Raw genomic sequence first — 17,804 nt, 5'->3', positions numbered from 1 at the left:
CTTAGTTACTTCTCTAGTTGCTATCTATCTATCTATCTATCTGCTTATCTTCTCTCTCCAGTTGCATCAGTATAAACAGAGATGTCACGTCATGCTATGACATCATGCTGGCATTGTGTCAGATTAGCTCATGCTGGATGTCGTATAACAGGTACTATGTGAGATGTATTGGAAAATGCAAAGTTTTATTTTACGGTTACAGCATGTCTATGCACTTTGGGTTCATCCTTTTAGCAGCCTGTGTATAAAATTGTACCTCTGTGCTTTTTTCTGCAAAATGACAGTTAATAAAGTATTTAAATAAACAAACCTTAGGCATGTGTCATGCATACTAAGTGTTCAACCCCTCTGATAAATCAATAAAGGCAGAAAAGCCAGAAGCCATTTACGATTACAATACACACAGACAGTCGGGATAAACAAAGAGAAGGACAAAACAGATGACCATAGGCAGGTTTAAAAATATAGACTTCAGTTTTATTGCACAATCGTTGCTGGAGACTGAAGAGTGCGAGGGCCTGTCTGTAACATAACACTACTGTAAGGACTGGACACAGTGTTTCTCAACCTGTGGACCAGGCCCCACTGCAGGCCCATGATGATACTGCAACTGGGCCCCCAAATAATTGAAAAAGCACTAAGATTGTATTATTAATAATTATAAGTTATAACATTAATAAATAAAAAGGTCATGATATTTTAACTGATTGATGGATCATTAAAATAAACATGCGGCACATCCATCTGACCACGGGTTAAGTGGTCTGGTGTGGACTGCAGCCACTTTTGAGATTTTCAAGTGGGCCCTGATCACGAAAATGGTTGAGAACCACTGGACTATACACGCAGGAACACGCTGCATGTCTATGCACACACTCGCATTATTTGTGAGAACACAGACTTGACAATGAGGCACGCTAGGGATGCTGTCAGCTTCCCCCAAACAAACGATGACAATAACAAATTGAGTTAAAACATGACTTCAAACTGGCTGTTTGCAATCCATAACACAGTTCATACAGTCACATACATACATACATACATACATACATACATACATACATACATACATACATACAAATAAATAATCTCATGCAACCATAGCCAAATAAAAGAAAAACAGGGGAGAAATAAGGGTTTTGCACACTTAAGCTTCATACCATTGATACCAGTGTTATGCCTCATCAGCTAATCCAATACAGTACAAAGTATAGCGTATATAGGCATGGTATGCTTGCAACAGTACGCAAATATATCCACTAGATGGTGCCACTCACTTACGACTTAAAACATCACAACAGATGGGACAGGAAGAGACAAACAGACAGACCCTGCAGGTCCCTTCAACCAAAAGGAAAGGGGTAGTCTCATCAACTGTACACCTTTCACAAGTGTCACAATCACTACCAATCTGTACACCTTGGACAAGTGCCATAATCAGTACCAATCTGAACAGTAGTCATAATAATCATCATATAACAATAGTTCTGACAATTAATTCCATTATAAATAGTTGTTAACAGGCTATCCGGCACCTGTGTAATTAGGAAAAAAACAAAACAAAAACAAAACATCTGTTTTGTTAATTAATATTTTCCGTACATTATACCACCGTTATAATCATTGGACAAACAGACAAGGACAATGACCGATAGGCCTAGTTCCACCTCTGAAAATGCCTTTTGTTCTCAGAGAAGCCACCCCCCACCCCCACACACACACACACACACACACAAACACACACACGAAAAGTCACACCAAAGTCCCTCCTTCTACCCTGTTCTCCATCTCTCACTAGTTTATTTTTTAAGTCATTCTTTTTAAGTCAACCTACTGTAGAGCTTTCAGAGTGGGCAGAGGGAGTGGACCAGGGGTCATTTTGTGTTGTTTCAGACAGCAGAGGCAAGGCCAGTTAATGTTAACACAGCTACTGTTATGAGTCTATGACACCCTGAGAAGTGGAGACCCCAGGATGTTGAGGAGTTGAAGCGCTCCTTTACAAAGGATGAAAGAGCAGAGACCCCACTGGCTTGTCTCTAACATTATAGATATACCTGTTAAAATACACACAAACACACGCACGCACGCACGCTCTCACACGTACACTCTTAATTGTTATGTATTTAGTCATCCGATAAATGCATAGATTAACCAGTTGTAGTCAGAGGTACACGCACGCATGCACCCACGCACCCACACCCCCCCACACACACACACAAACCGATATAATAATAACCCCAGAATGTTTTCACATCTTGCAATGGATCAAAAAGCATTCCTGGTAAAGGGTTTCAAAATAATAAAGTTAACCCATTCGTTTGCTGTGTTGTTTCACAAATAAAAGAGCTAAGCAAACAGATGTGTTCAATATTAATCAAATGCACAGTACCACTACCTAGCCTGTCTGTTTTCCTCCATACTACTACGCTCTGCCTCTGAAAAAAGATTCATTGACCATATTTACACACTGGCCATTGTGATTTGACCCAAGAACAAACTGGTTACTGTGAGTGAATATGGTCACACGTCCGCTCGTCTCGTCTATTCTTTATATTCCGCGTTTTGTATAAAAAAGGTTTGTCTGAGAATATTTGTTTGCACTGTATGTACTGTATATATAATCTACATACACGTATTTACATTATTTATATGGACTTGAAATAAGTTTTGCTATTGTTATTCACTTTGATCCAAAGCCCTTTTCAAAACAATAAACAGTGCAGTTTATTTGATATTGATGTATTGCCTCGGCTCCACCGCTATAGGTCTACGCCCGCCCCCACCCACTACGCCTTGAATAATCTTTGCATGCGCCCCACAGCTTGTGAGAAGAACACTTCCTGGAGTGAGTGACACGACGTGTCCATGATTACAATGTTGCACAAGCGTTTAGCTAACAACACTAGGGCTTGACCACCCCTCCTATGTTGGGTGGGGTGGGGGGGGGGGGGAGTCAGATTCAGTTTCAGAGCTACTATCATGCAAACATCTCTGTTTTCATTCACTGGCCAGCAATGCATTAGTGATAGCTTTTACATATAGGATCCATAGATATATATATATATATAATGTGATCACTACAATGACAATGAGGCAAAGAACAAGGAGAAACGGCAGTCTCTTTGGCGAGGCTGCAGAGATGTGGTGGGAGGCTTATGTGCATGTGAGACTATGCAAAGTCCTCTCAGTCTCACCTATGAATGTGAGCGGGGGAAGTGCTACACTTTAGACACAGAATTTGGCAACATGTGGGTGAATTACAGAGAACTTGTGGGTGGGTTGCATGGCAATGGTAAATAGAAGTGCAACGCTGTTAAGCAAGATTAATCTCTCACTCAACAGTACCATTAATTTGCAGTGGTGGTGGGGAGGGGGCTGGGTGGTATATCAAAGTAATAATAAGTAAACATAACTCATAACAACTGCTCAAAGCAGCAGCAGAAACATCAGTGCAGAATATACAGTATATAGTGGCAACAAACTCCTGACTGTTAAGAGTTGAGAATCTCTTAACAAACAAAGTTATTCTCATTTAAATACAAGGGTGGGGCTAGGGGGTTCATTCCTGCCTGGTTAGGCAAGCGTCTTAAAAAACTACGCAACTTTATGTCTCTCAGAGTATAAACACTCCCTCAGTACAGGTTAAATAAGTGCAACTCTGGCAACAGGATATACAGTATGTCCAACTGCAAAGCAGTATACAGTGCATTTACATTACATAACATTGGCCACAACCATTCCTACTAAATGTGTCAAAAGACCCTTGTGTGGTATGTGGTCCTATATTGAATCAATCAACCTAGTTCTATCTGGTTAATTTAACAGTGAAGGTCAAAAATACAGTAAAACCTTGTTTAACTGAAACCCTTAGAAATAATATGGACAGAGCTTATTCTACCTATTTATTTTTTCAGCGCATAGAAAAGTATGAGTAGGTGGTGCAAAATCATAGGATTTGCTGATTTAATAAAATGATTGGATGGATGGATGGATGGATGGATGGATGGATGGATGAATGAATGAATGAATGAATGAATGAATGAATGCAGTTTAAGCTTCACCCAGCTGATGGCTGCTCAGGGGGGAGAAGTTAAGGGTTAAGTGCCTTGCTTATGGACACCTTGACACATAGCCAGGGCGAGGAATCTAACCTGGGATCTTTCGTTTCCCAGGCGGCCTCTCTACCCAAGTTGTTTAGCCCTACAAAAGAGCACTTAGTTTAGGAAACAGCCTAACATTTAAAAAAAAACTGCATTAGTCAACATTTTTCAAATTATTTGCCGTGCCCTGAATTCAGAAAACCACTGAAACTTGGAAACAAAATAGTCAACATGGAATGTGAAAATGCTTGGCAAAGCCTTATTTGTAACTGAAATGCTTTCAGATGCATGCATCAGTACGGCATTCTAACAATTAATGGAATATATTTTCTCAGTGCCGTATTTTCCATTGTGCCATGTTTATCTCAAAATTCTGGCCATTGTATTAGACTCACAAGTCAGTATCTAAACGCTTCCTCAACTAGAGACGGAGGACAATATCCCAGCTTTTGTGGTTAAAACTGGGTGGAAACAATTAGAGTGTTAAGTCTTTAACTGCTGCCCTTCAAAAAGCTTGAAAAGTGACCCTAGAGTTAAAAGCCGAGGTGGCTTTCTAACAATTTAAGAATAAAGTCAAAGTCGACAACTGGAGGTTGTCCGACATATTTTGAAAACAAATATACCATTCCTGTTAAAGTATACATTCCAACATTTGAGTGTGAAACATTAAAAATGTAACTGTCGATACATGGAATGATATAAATGTATGTGCCTACACTGGACATCAGAGCAAGTTTTAAATAATGCATTTTACATTTAAAAGTATGTTAAATATACTTTTAAAAGTCATGGAATCCAATGTTCCATGACATGAAACATCATAAATAGACATAAACTCATAAAATCCTCTTCCTCACAGTGAGGTATTATAAATATACATGAATAAACCTTTAGGACAAGAGTGTCAGAATATCAAGGTTGAAAAAGAGCAACGTCACTGAACAACAGAAATTGTAAACGTGTGCACTTTTTCTTACCCAATCAAAATAAGCCTGAATTCATTGGCACTGTGTTCAGGTGCAAACTAAGCAGTCTCTTAACACTGCGGCCTACAGTTTGTGTAACCCAAGCCACCTGAAGGGCACAAACCCCACAGCAACCAAGGAATGAACCTCCTCACCCATTTCCCAATTGACGGTATTCTCTCTCTCTCTCTCTCTCTCTCTCTCTCTCTCCAACGGCAAAAGACCAACGGCAGCCATTTTGCTCTTAAACCATTAAAACCTTAGAGTATAAATGAATAGAGACGGCACCCGGAGGAAAACATGAGGCGAAATGGACATAGTGGCCAAATTTGGTATTGCAGTTTGGACCCAAACACATTAACGCGCTGGTCCGTTGACTATCATTGCGCACGTTCAACGCACGTGAACACGTGCAATGATAGTCAGCGGCCAGCGCGTTCATGTGTTTGGGTCCAATCCATCCCAGAATGCACTCTGTTCCTACCCGGAAGGAGGAGTGAAATCGCCTCACGCGCTTTTGAGCAACTTAATGCAAGTGGATGGGAGGAGAACTCGGGTGCCGTCTCTATTCATATATACTCTAAGATTAAAACCCGGAAAGCACGTGTGTCATTTTAGAATTTTGTGTTGGCTCTTCAGAAATAGCAGAAATACAAGCTCAGACCTTTTTGAAAAGTCTTGAAAGCGTGACAACTAGTGATTTGGAAGGCATATGTAGAATGGGCCTCAGGTCTTAATGGGTCATACCAACCCCAACCACAGGGGGTGACATACGAGGCCTCAGGTCTTAATGGGTCATACCACAGGGGGTGACATACGAGCAAAGTGACCACCAATGCAAATATAATCAATTCATAGGTCATCTAACGACCGAGAGGATCATTCATACCAACACAGACATAAAGACTGAGGAAAGAAAGATAAACCTGGAAAGTAAACATCGAATAAAACAGAGAGAGAAGATCCCCTATCGTCATAAATAAAACTCAAGTAGTTCCACGGGACTTTCTGAGAAGTTAAGGAGTGCTTTGTGCATTGCTATGGGCGTGTAGTGTAAAATATATATGCTTACGGTATGTGTGCGCAGTGCACATGTGCATGTTACAGTGAGTGTGTGTGTGTGTGTGTGTGTGTGTGTGTGTAAAGCAACTGAAGTGAAACATGGATATGCTGCATGGGCAGCAACACTGACATCTGAGATTAAGATACTTGCCATTCAGTAGCATGTGATATTTAGTCATGGGCTCTCTTTGTTGCTTGTGTAAAAATTCTGTATACTGTATGACTTAGTAGAGGATTCGTTTTTCAGTAGTTATCTCAGTAGTTAACATTTGTGTGATTAAATTATTTCCTTATTTCCTCAGGTGCGTGCGCGTGCGTGTGCGTGTGTGTGTGTGTGTGTGTGTGTGTGTGTGCATGCGGTCATGCATACGTGCATGCTTTGTGGTGAGTGAGTGAGCTAATGTGCAATGCTTGTGCGTGTTAACTTGACGTGGCATTATTCCCCAAGTACCAGGATGGACGAAGATATGAACATTCTGTTAGAGCTGAACGCACATGTTAGGCATGTGAACGTACTGTAACGATGCACCCCCTTCCCTTCATCAGTGCATTATCTTTAATGAAATCAGTAGCAGCAACCCCCCCACCTCCCCCCCACCCCCCAACCCAATTCCCCCTCCCTTTCTAACCTTTGCGGACGGCCTCCGTGGCCCCGACAGTCCCAATGATTAACCCGTGTGCCCTCCCACAGAGAGTCTCCGCGCAGCGGCGTCAGTCGGAGGGACAGTTGTAGCTGTTGATCCACAGCAGGTCGTCCAGCACGCCCCAGTGCAGGTAGAGGATGGACACCACCACCAGCACGTGCATGATCTGGTGGCTGTTGCACCAGTAGTCAAAGAGGCCCGGCCGGAAGCGCTCGGGGATGCGCGTGATGTTGATGACCCCGCCCAGCACGGCCAGCGCGTCCATGGTGAGGAAGTGGCGCAGCGAGGTGGGGCTGCCGCCGCCCACGCCCACCCAGCGCAGCAGGAAAAAGGAGAAGCGGAACAGCGCCTGCCAGGCGAAGGAGCGCAGCCGGCGCACGCTGTTCCGAGCCGTCATGGCGCAGTAGATAGCATAGCTGGACAGCACGATGTAGACTACTAGCGCTACGGTGCGAGTGAAGGGGTAGCACAGTAGTGTGCTGTAGACAATGGGCAGGGCCCCTGTGTCAAACACACACACACACACACACACACACACACACACACACACACACACACACACACACACACACACACACACACACACACACACACACACACACACACACACACACAACACATTACATGAGGAAGAATGCAGAGAGAGGAAACTGTAACCTAACTAGACTAATAGTCTGGCTATTAGCCTTCAACCCAGGACATTTTGGTCAAAAGGTGGTGCTACAGGAAAGGCAATGGTGTCTCCAAAACCAGTAGGGTTCTCACTTGGAACAAAACAACTGTTTTGCTAGTTTAAACATTACATCATACCATTGAATGGAAATGAAAAGACCACTTTCCCTCTAAGACTTATAAAGTATGTAACATCTATGAAGTATAGGGCAGGTATAGGCCTATGTATATAGTTCTGCTATACAGTAGCAGTGGTGCCAGGTTTGCAATGGTGAAGTTACAGCGAAAGCCCTAATTTTGGCCTGAGGTCATGGTGTCACTCAAATGGTTATCGTTCATTTTCCGAGAAGAATAGCAATTCGCAGATCATTTTTTACGATTGTGTGCAAGTGGTACATTTTGGCCTAAGGATGATGCCAGAGAAAAGGCCCTGAAGCCATACAAGTCAGTAATGTTCCTCCTCTGGGGAGCAGGAAATTGCACAGTGAATTTCATGGCAATCTGGCAAGTCATTTTCAACTTATCTTGTTTGGGACCAACACCGACACCACCATTCTTAGAGAACAATAAAAAGATTTTTTTTTTAAAAGGAGGGGGGGCAAAAGAAATAAGAATTAAGCAATATTACACGAGAGGGTGTGGGTTAACGTGATTATTGCCACGACAGGGATGCGGTGAGGAACGAGACGAAGTCGAGTTCCGCAAGCATCACTGAAGTGGCAATAATCACGTTAACCCACACCCTCGAGTGTAATATTGCAATTATACAACAGTTACCCTTAAAACTAAGAAAATCGCTGAAAGAATATATATTTTTAATGACAGATGTAGTCACTACGACCACAAATGTCCCAAGAAACTAGCTAGCCTAGCCACCGAGTTTGCTAGCGCTCTGGGAGAACAGAGCAGCTGAATTCTTTGTTTTGATTAGGTGGTGAATGGTGCTGGTTTAACACACGGCTAGAAGGCTGTTTCAACCAATCAGATTGCTTCCTCGAAACGACCTGTGGTATAATATGTGTTATTCACCAGGAACCTCACATGCCTTTTCTTGCTTACCCAATGTGTTGATCATACAGATGCCACACATGTCGAGTTTAAGGAGGGTGTGATAGACGGGCTCCCCTCCTTCATGGTTCATGAAGAGGTGATAGACCACAGAGCCCAGCTGCGGTGACAGGCAGGCCAGGAAGTGGACCACACCCAGCCATGTGACGCTGATCTGAGACCAGGGGATGTTGAGCGGCAGAAGCACCAGGAAGCAAACCAGAGGGATGCCTGGAGAGGTGGGAATGGTGATAGACAAGGTTATTAGACTGAGCTTGCTTCATGGATATGCATGTGATATAGATCGTTGCTAGGACCTTGGGTACAACTATTATCAATCAGCTCTATCTTGGATGGTTTGTGCATGTACAGTACAGTAGTTTATTAATTAATTGTACCATGATTCTTATTAGTATTTGTCTACTGTCTCCACTTAAGCTAGAGTTCTAAAATCCTGCCCGAACCCGACCCAACATTTTCGGGACGGGATGAGCCCAAAAGGTAATTTGGTAAATTGGCAAAATGCTAATAGGGCTGAGCGGTCTAACGGTAAGGCGGATGGAAGTGGATGTGTTGGATGCAGCTCAAAGTGAACTTTACTCAGGCATCTAGTTTGTCGCCATTCAACCTTTCTAGCCTGTGTTATTAAAGAAAAACAGGCAACAATTCAATCAAAACTCGACAATCAAAAATTGGCGAAAGTGGCCATGTCTGGAATGGAAGGTCCAATCTGCTCAGTTCAAAGCTTGTTAGATGCGTTTGCCTTTGAGGACCTTAATTTTCAGGCCCGTTGAGAACTCCAACTTCAGCTGCAGTGCATATCCAAGACAAATTCCACATTGGGACTATAAAATCTATCTAAATATAATGTTCCAGTGTGATTCCATTCACTCATTGTATGGGGAAACAGGTTTCAAAATCACAGAACACGAATAGTAATTTATAAAGTCCATCACAATGCATCTTGAAATGCCTATCCTAAGTTTATCATCTGTAGCTCGGTTCCGATACCTTTACTTTTTGGAAGCGATACTGCGAAAAGGGTTTTCGCCACTGTTTTTGGATGGCTCAACCCGTTCTACTGATGCAGGGATATCTGACACTGAACCTCTTCTGGGAGCTAAATAAGCGTAGATATGAGGTTCCAAACAGAGCTAGGCAACTGGCAACAGGGTGCCTATTGCTTTGTGAGCGAAATCTGGTCCTTGAAATTCAATCCCCATGCATACTGTTCACACACTTTTATCATCATCATTTACAGTGGATCACATTACTCTCTCTGTCTCACACACACAGTGGCAGCGGTGGCCGAACGGTTTGCGGAGCGGTCTTGATACCGGAAGGTCGCCAGTTCGTATCCCTGGACCGGCACGTTAAAATTACCACCGCTGAAGTGCCCTTGAGCAAGGCATTGAACCACTACCATGAAATGTTCTATGAGCAGGGCCTGGCTGTAAACAAGTATCTGATGCTTAGTCCAGTTACCCTGGGTAAATATAGTAGCTTTGCTTACACACACACACACACACACACACACACACACACACACACACACACACACACACACACACACACACACACACACACACACACACACACACACACACACACACACACACACACACACACACACACACACACACACACACACACACACACACACACACACACACACACACACACCCCCTCGCTCCCCCTATTTTGCTCGCTCTGCCTTTCCCCAATGTCAAATCATGTGTCCCAGCCAGGTGATATACTGACAGTGCCATCTAACACATCTATTTTCAGTATGTTATCTCCTACACTCCCTTGACTCCCAATTTGCTTCCGTTACTCAGCAGCACCACTCAGTGCTTTGCTACTGGACATAGGCCCCCCCCCCCTCCCTTAAATCTCTCTTGAGCATGAACTTCATGGCACTTCCATTCCTGTCCAACAGCTGTGTGCTCGTCATAACGCAGGCAGCCTATTTCTGGTTTTCTATGTCAAGCAAGCTGGCCAATGCAACTTGACTTGAAGTGTCATCACACGTCGACTGTGCACGTCTGACTTACTGTGCATCAATGCATCTTCTCCAGGAGTTGCTTTATTAATACCTGACTGGATCAAACACACTTGAAATTCCAATGTTATGGTGTAGAGTAGAGGTTCCCAAACTGTGGTGTGTGCACCCCTTGTGGTGCGCAAACGCCCTCTAGGGGGTGTGTGCACCCCTTTGTGGTGCACAAACGCCCTCTAGGGGGTGTGTGCACCCCTTTGTGGTGCACAAACGCCCTCTAGGGGGTGAGTGACATGAAAAGGGCAATGTCGGTTCGACCGGTTTTATGGTGTCATTTAACACAAACGTCAAAATCCGGTAAACCACTGTTGTAAGGAGATATAGAGCAGCTGTGGGACTCAGTATAGCAGCTACATGGCTCTCAGTGCAGTGACATTGTCATTATTTTTGCCATAATCATTAAAAAATAAATGTATAATTTTCGGCCAAATACAATGAGACTGCGACGTCAGGGGGTGCGGCAGCTAGGTCAGGAGGTAACAGGGGGTGAACGGCCAAAAAGGTTTGGGGACCGCTGGTGTAGAGACTAATGTCAGGGAGTAAATGGGGTCACTTGCTCAGTCTATAGCTTGTCGATTTAAGTGCAATGAAATCGCCAAAGGACAAGGAGGCCTATCCTTTGCAGTAATGATCACTAATCTTGCCCGTCTCCTCTTAATGGCAACTGGAGTACGATGCAATGAGTGTCAGGTTGAAGGAGTTGGCAGACGCTCAAAAGCCAATGATTGCTTCAATGGCAGGTGAGCCACTGACAACACAGAAATATGTGGGGAGGCATAAAACAAAAATTGGCTACTTTACATGAAAACATAAAAAAAAGATGTCACAGAAAATATGGTATCTTTTGTACAGCTCCATGATTTCTTTCGACAGGTTGGATCACTTCTTCTGTCTTGAGAAAGGAAGCTTCCACACATTTGCTCTTGCTCAGCACAATACATGCATTGATCACACATTTCTGTCCCTCAGACTGGAGTCTTGACCCATCTATAGCACATTCAAAGCATATTATAGGGTTCATTTCCTGGTTTCATGTGTATGGTACACACTATGCACTATACAGAAAATATATTGTACAGATGTAAACAAAACACCTTACAGTTTGCCAACATCACCACACACCCTAAAAATGAGGTCTACCTCAATCAATTCTTCAGCCGGATGAATTTGTATTGACAAATCGGTATAAACAATACTATTTGATGGTATGGAGGAGGCCTAACATTATGGCATTGGAGAAATCAAGAAATGAACTGTTAAAATCTCCATTATGTTTAGTACAATCTACTATACCTCCAACTGGGCTCTATTTTTTATAAAACTAACTATTGACACATATCAGACCCAGCACCATAGATTTATAAGAACCACCATGGCATGCACCATGACATGGCGCATTATGTCATTGAAGACCTGAGGATGTAATCTCAGAGATAGCCCTGAGGATGTAATCTCAGAGATAGCCTTGTACAGGCTGGCTAATGTAAAATCTCTGGGACAAAGAAAAGGTATATACAGGCCTTTAAACCACGTATGCCTCATTTTATTATACTTCGTATGACGGTGTCATGAGGAGAAAATAGCCGATATACAAGCTCGGCTATTTTAGCTATTTAAATATTTAAAGAATTTGGTCTATAATGGCATTCCCAAAATAGGGGATGCTAGTTTGAAATTTGTTAAAACATTTGGGTGCTACAAATGCAGGTCAAATGTACATACTTTACTCAGCCTCATACCGGGAAAAAGTATATTATCAATGATATCATCACATGTGACTTCTGTGAAAAAATGTCCTAATGTAAGAAAGACATTACATTTATTTAAAACAGAGAATAAGTGAACACAATAACTCCATAAGAAGAAATGAAAGGTAAAAATGAAAGGTAAACCCATTACCCAATAGCCATATATTTCAATGACTTCAGACATGACATCTCTTCATTTAGATTCCTGGGCAAGGGGCATTGAAAACACAACTCTGCCAGAGAGGTCGTATAACACTGTCAATGCGAAGATAAGTACGTATTTAATTTGCAAACTTTATCCCCACGGCATTGAACCCAAAGACCTATCTATTCATTGTGCACTCAAGCATTTAATCCATTAAGACCTGGAATGCATCTGTGTCACCTTAGCTTTTAACCACTTTAACCATAAACTTTACTTTAGCTGAAAAATTGCAGATCTACAAGCTCATAGCGCGCTACGAGCTTGGAGAAAAAAATCGTTAAAATGTGTGCAAATCTTTGAATATATATTCTTTCACAGCAAACGTTTTAACTCATATCTTTGCTTCAGGGGCTCCCTGAAACAGCATATTTTCAGATGGGGGTCGACGGCCAAATATACATATAATTTTGGGGGTCCTTGACTCCTTGACATGAAAAGGTTTTAGCACCACTGGTATAGAAACAGGTCTTTCTGAAAACTGCCAGGATTTAGAAGACCTTTAGCCTATAGAATTTGGTCTCAGGTCTTATTGCACGACTTAGAATGACTTATGAAATTGAAAGCTACAAGGTCGATGTTTTCATTCATTAGCTTTGCAATTTCTGTAAATATTCTTATAAATAGACAATGATGACTTATTTTACAGGTAGGTACAGGTCCCGTTACTACGTGCATACTGTTTATTCTTGGTGTAGGTGAGGGCAGGACATCAATAGAGAAAGAAACAAAACATTACTACAAACCAGGCATTTCTACAAATGCAAACTTAAACCCATTGTGAACAAACCTGATGAAGCTGTATGTGAGATACATTGTTTGTGATGTTTTCAAGCTTGCATTTGTAGATTCACAAAAAGCATTTCAGCCTTCTTGTGTGCAGTTTATTTAGTTTTTCAGTATGTGCCTCACTTGTTTTTCTTTTCCTTTTATAATTTGACACTTGACAGACTGTACATGTCATAGTCAATTATTGAGAGATAGATATAATTGTCCTACACCTGAGCACACAGAAAGAATGGAGCATTATCTATTTAAGATCATAATTGTAAGAATTGTTGAAAATACTCTTGAAGCAGGTCCAGGGGGACTGTGACATAGTATGATCAAAATTGTGATACTGATGAGCAAGAACAGTGGTGGATCTTCCTTTCTCAAGAATGAAGTAATACAACTTAACAGTGCATCTGCATCTGAGATCATCGGATGTGTCAATATCTCCATTGAAAAAAAAGCTTGGATCGCAACAGGGAAGCAAACAAAAGAAGCATTGCATGGTGCATATAGCATTATCATGACAAATGTCTATCAATCATAAAGAATATTTATGATTTAAGATTCCAGACAATAATCTCCCCCGAAGCTATGCATGAAAGATTAATGCATATATTTTTGTTTGCATGAAGCTGTTCAAAACAACTGCATTGTTGGCATTATGTATTTGTTCAACTTTGGACCATATGGTTAACTTATCAAGGCAAAATACAATTGCATTTATCCCTGAAAGGAAATTCAGTTATTACTGCAGCCAGCAGCAAATTATATTATATTAATCTAATTACAAGCACAGAGTTGCACATTTACTGAGTGATTACCATTAACCATAGAGTAGCAACATAGTAATGAAGTAGGTTCCTTGTCGAGTTGTCGACACAGACACCATGCAGCACTACTAGTATCAGTCTCATCTGATTCATACTCACCATGAGTGTATATGTTGCCAAGTTCATTGTGCAGGTAAAACAGGCTTCTGATGCAGTCTTGCACAGAAGATATTGGTCGGTATCCAGTGAGGACGTATTTGTTGAACTGAAGATGGGGAGGTGAATTGGCCCAGTCATGTAACCTGGGTCCATTTAAAAAGGCCATAGTAACCACCACCACAGTTAAAATGACCCCGCCAAAAAGATAAAAAAGGGATTGTACACCTATGTACACGTTCAACAGAATTATTGCAACGAAAATCTTATTGGATACCATTGGCGTTGTTTGTGTTGTGCTGTTATCCACATTGCTGGAGCCGGGACAGTGTCGCCCGGCGTTCAAAGGTTGTCTCAGCACCACTGCGGTGCGTCTACCCGGCCGCAGCGTGCTCCCCCTGCCGCTGCAGGTGGACTTCAGAAACCGGCACCTGTGTCATGATGATGATGATGATCCGCAGGGTTGGTTGGCATTGGCAAAGACGCGGCCAACCGCATACATGCTGCTGTGAGTCCGCGGTGGTGGTCATTACATTTGACATCAGACTGTCCGTGGTGCAATAAACAAAATCCATCGGAGGCTGGCCAGTAATAATGACATGTTCCTCTCCTCCTCACCATATCGTGCATGGCAACGTTACTTCCTCAGTGACATTCCTCTGCTGCACAGAGGCTGAACAACACGACAGGTCCGCCCGGGGATGAGCGCTGCTGCTGCCCTGCGCCGAGCAGCATCCATCCGATTCCGATCCATCCACGTCCACTGACAGCCATGAGACTGGCTAGTGGAGGAGTGGTGCGGCTAGCATTAGCTTACTCACTCTCTGCTTCCATTCATCCGTCACCTTGATACTGCTTATAATATAAATAAACTGTTTTAGCGGTCAGATGTGTGAGCGCAGCAGAGGATACTAGGAGGAGGTCACCGCCAAGACGCCAACTTTCGCGCAGACAACATGGTGCATGGTGTCGCGCGTTGTGCTTCCCCGCCCCGGTCTGGCCGGGTGTTGACGCGTTAGCCCCTGGTAATGTTATTCAGGAGGAACAGTGCCGGTGATTCTGTCGCTGAGATTTGATACCGACCAATACAGCAGCGAGAGCGAGATCCCCGGCTAGCTGGCTAACGGTGCTAGCAGCAATGCAGGCTAGCGAGAAGATGATCAGAAAGACCGATATAAGCCCGGTGCAGTAGTTCAGATTCAGAATGTGTGTGCAAGGTGGCGACTGACTGGCGAGGCTGAGATTTAAAAGCCGGCAGAATCCAGACGCACGGTGCAGCCGGCCGTGATGGTTACGCTCACATATGTTTTAAATAAAAGCATGCATGTACAGTGATTCGATCCCATTATTCTCTCCGTTCGTTCGTTCGTTGTCATCACTCTGCTGGCTGCTGCTGTTGCACCACCGGCCTGGAGTCAGTCAGTCCCCTGCATCGCTGTAGAGAGCTGGGCTGATGCCGACACACACCGCGGGCTATGACGTCCTATGATCCGCTAATGAGAGAGGCTGCAGCGGGACTGGGCCCGGCGAATGGGAAGACTGTGCGACGGATGGATCACGCCACTTTGTATTATAATAGCCCCACTGTATTGTTGTTCAGTGGTAGTCCTCTGTGATAGGATTTGCGTCATGGCGGTGCACTTACTGCACTGCTTTCTCAAATAAATCCCCCAGTTTTGCGGAACACATTAACCGTCACATAGTTAGTGATCAGAATTCGCAAGATTTCAGAAGGAACGTCATTTAATACATGTATTTCCGTTTGTGTATTTTGTTTTAAAGAGTTTTAAATGTATAGTCTTACACACCTGCCATCCGCCATGTGATATTTTTTGTTGTGTTTTGTTAAATTGTGTTTCTTGCTATATTCTGTAATTCTCCATGTCTCTCCAGCTAAAACAGAAAATAATCTTTCAGGGGACAAAATCTCAGTCAATGCAGCTTTATATGTGGTTTGTGTGTGGGGGGTGCACGGAAGGTGATAATTTGATTTTGAGTGATTCGCTGATAATGTATGATGATAAGAGCGGCCCTCAATTCACACGAGTGTGATTTTTATAGTGTTCCAGTTCCAATGTTGTCTGCTCATTTATTTGTGTCATCACTTACTAACTCACTAATCTGTATCCTAACTGCGTTCTCTATCCTGATTGGATAAAATTGGTATCCCGACCTGAAAATGCATTTTCTGTTTAATAAAAAGCTGCAGAGACATGGAGACTAGCTGTTACTGTACAATCAGACACATTGAAACGCGCCTGTGTTGGTCCCCAACATGGCAGATGTAGGACTACATTTGAAACTCATGATAGGTGGGCACTATAGGGGATATATGGGCACCTCGATGTAAAATTGGCTTTTTTTTGTCCAAAATGTTAAAAAATGTAATATTTGAAAAATGGTAAGGCTATATGTAAAGTGATGTGAACATGCACTGTGCAACAATGAAAAATGTTTTTAAATGTGCTTTATGAATGAAAATGAAATGAAAAGCACAAGACTTGTTTACATCAGGGTGCACCATTTTCAACTCATCATAACAATTGAAGACGTATACACTAATATGGAGAAAAAAGGGAAATCATCATATAAAGAAAGTAATAAAGGGGAAAAACATGTACAGTTACAGTATGGGAAAAAAATTAATTAATTAATTATTGACAGAGTAAATAGTAAGAATCGAATATCCAGGAGGTTCCAGCCCAATTTGGGCCTCCACCAGGTCCAGTACTATCTGGGGGGAATAATTATCATGTATACACGCACCCTATAGTGCTAGAAAATGTATGATAGCATTGCAGTGACAGTAGCTTTCTGTGTTAGAACTCCATTCATAGGCCCATACCAAAACACACTTTTCCAAATTATAGATAGAACCGAATGAGGCATTCCACTTCAAACTGATGATTTATTATTGACCCTCTGTCTTCTGAAAATGGTGTGCATAGCGCCTCAGACAAATTGACAATATGTTTTTCCGAAGAGTTGTTTATACTACTGGCAGTGACAACATCTATTATACATTTGAAAAGGTGTACCCAACCCAGGAAAAGGGACCCGAAGTCACCAGCTACTACGTCACTGACACGCTGCAACACACACTGCACACACACTGCAACAACACACTAAGACGTCACAGACTTACCCTCCGCGTCGATCCACGGCTATCTCCTCATGTCGCGCCGCACGCCCACACTCAACACCACCCGCGTCAAAATTGCCATTGCACTGCCACTAAAGCCGGCTCCCGTCCAGACTCACAAACAATATCAATATCAATAATAAACACAAACACGCCACAAGCACCGACACCCGCACGCACGGGCCACGGAACACTGTTGCCAGGTCTATGCAAACAAGCCCAGAAAACAACACGCTCCTCACACACACTACAACACGCTTAAAACTTGCGGACCTGGCAACACTGCATCCTTTTTTCCCATTGGCTACTGTGCTAATTTGTTGCCACGTCTATGAAAACAAGCACAGAACAAATGCCATTCAACACGCTACTTACACACACTACCACTCGCTTACAATACGCACACCTGGCAAAGGACCTGGCAACACTACATTCCCTCTCCCATTTGCTCAAAGCCCACCAC

The 17,804-nt window shown here is 42.8% G+C and overlaps 1 protein-coding gene across 1 annotated transcript; it reads right to left on the bottom strand.

The window, feature by feature from the left end:
• Positions 1 to 489: 489 nt before the first annotated feature.
• On the bottom strand, positions 490 to 15,954 carry paqr4a (progestin and adipoQ receptor family member IVa). Its single transcript, XM_079520974.1, has 3 exons — positions 14,203 to 15,954; positions 8,503 to 8,721; positions 490 to 7,272 (listed from the first exon to the last, which is right to left on the bottom strand). Exons 1-3 carry the CDS (start codon positions 14,477 to 14,479, stop codon positions 6,839 to 6,841), a joined length of 930 nt encoding a protein of 309 aa, XP_079377100.1. The 5' UTR covers positions 14,480 to 15,954; the 3' UTR covers positions 490 to 6,838.
• Between the last annotated feature and the right edge of the window lie 1,850 nt (positions 15,955 to 17,804).

Source organism: Electrona antarctica (assembly GCF_951216825.1).
Source record: "Electrona antarctica genome assembly, chromosome: 14".
Lineage (NCBI taxonomy): Eukaryota > Metazoa > Chordata > Actinopteri > Myctophiformes > Myctophidae > Electrona > Electrona antarctica.
Note: the sequence above shows the minus strand (reverse complement) of the source record. Positions and strands in the feature narration are given on the sequence as shown.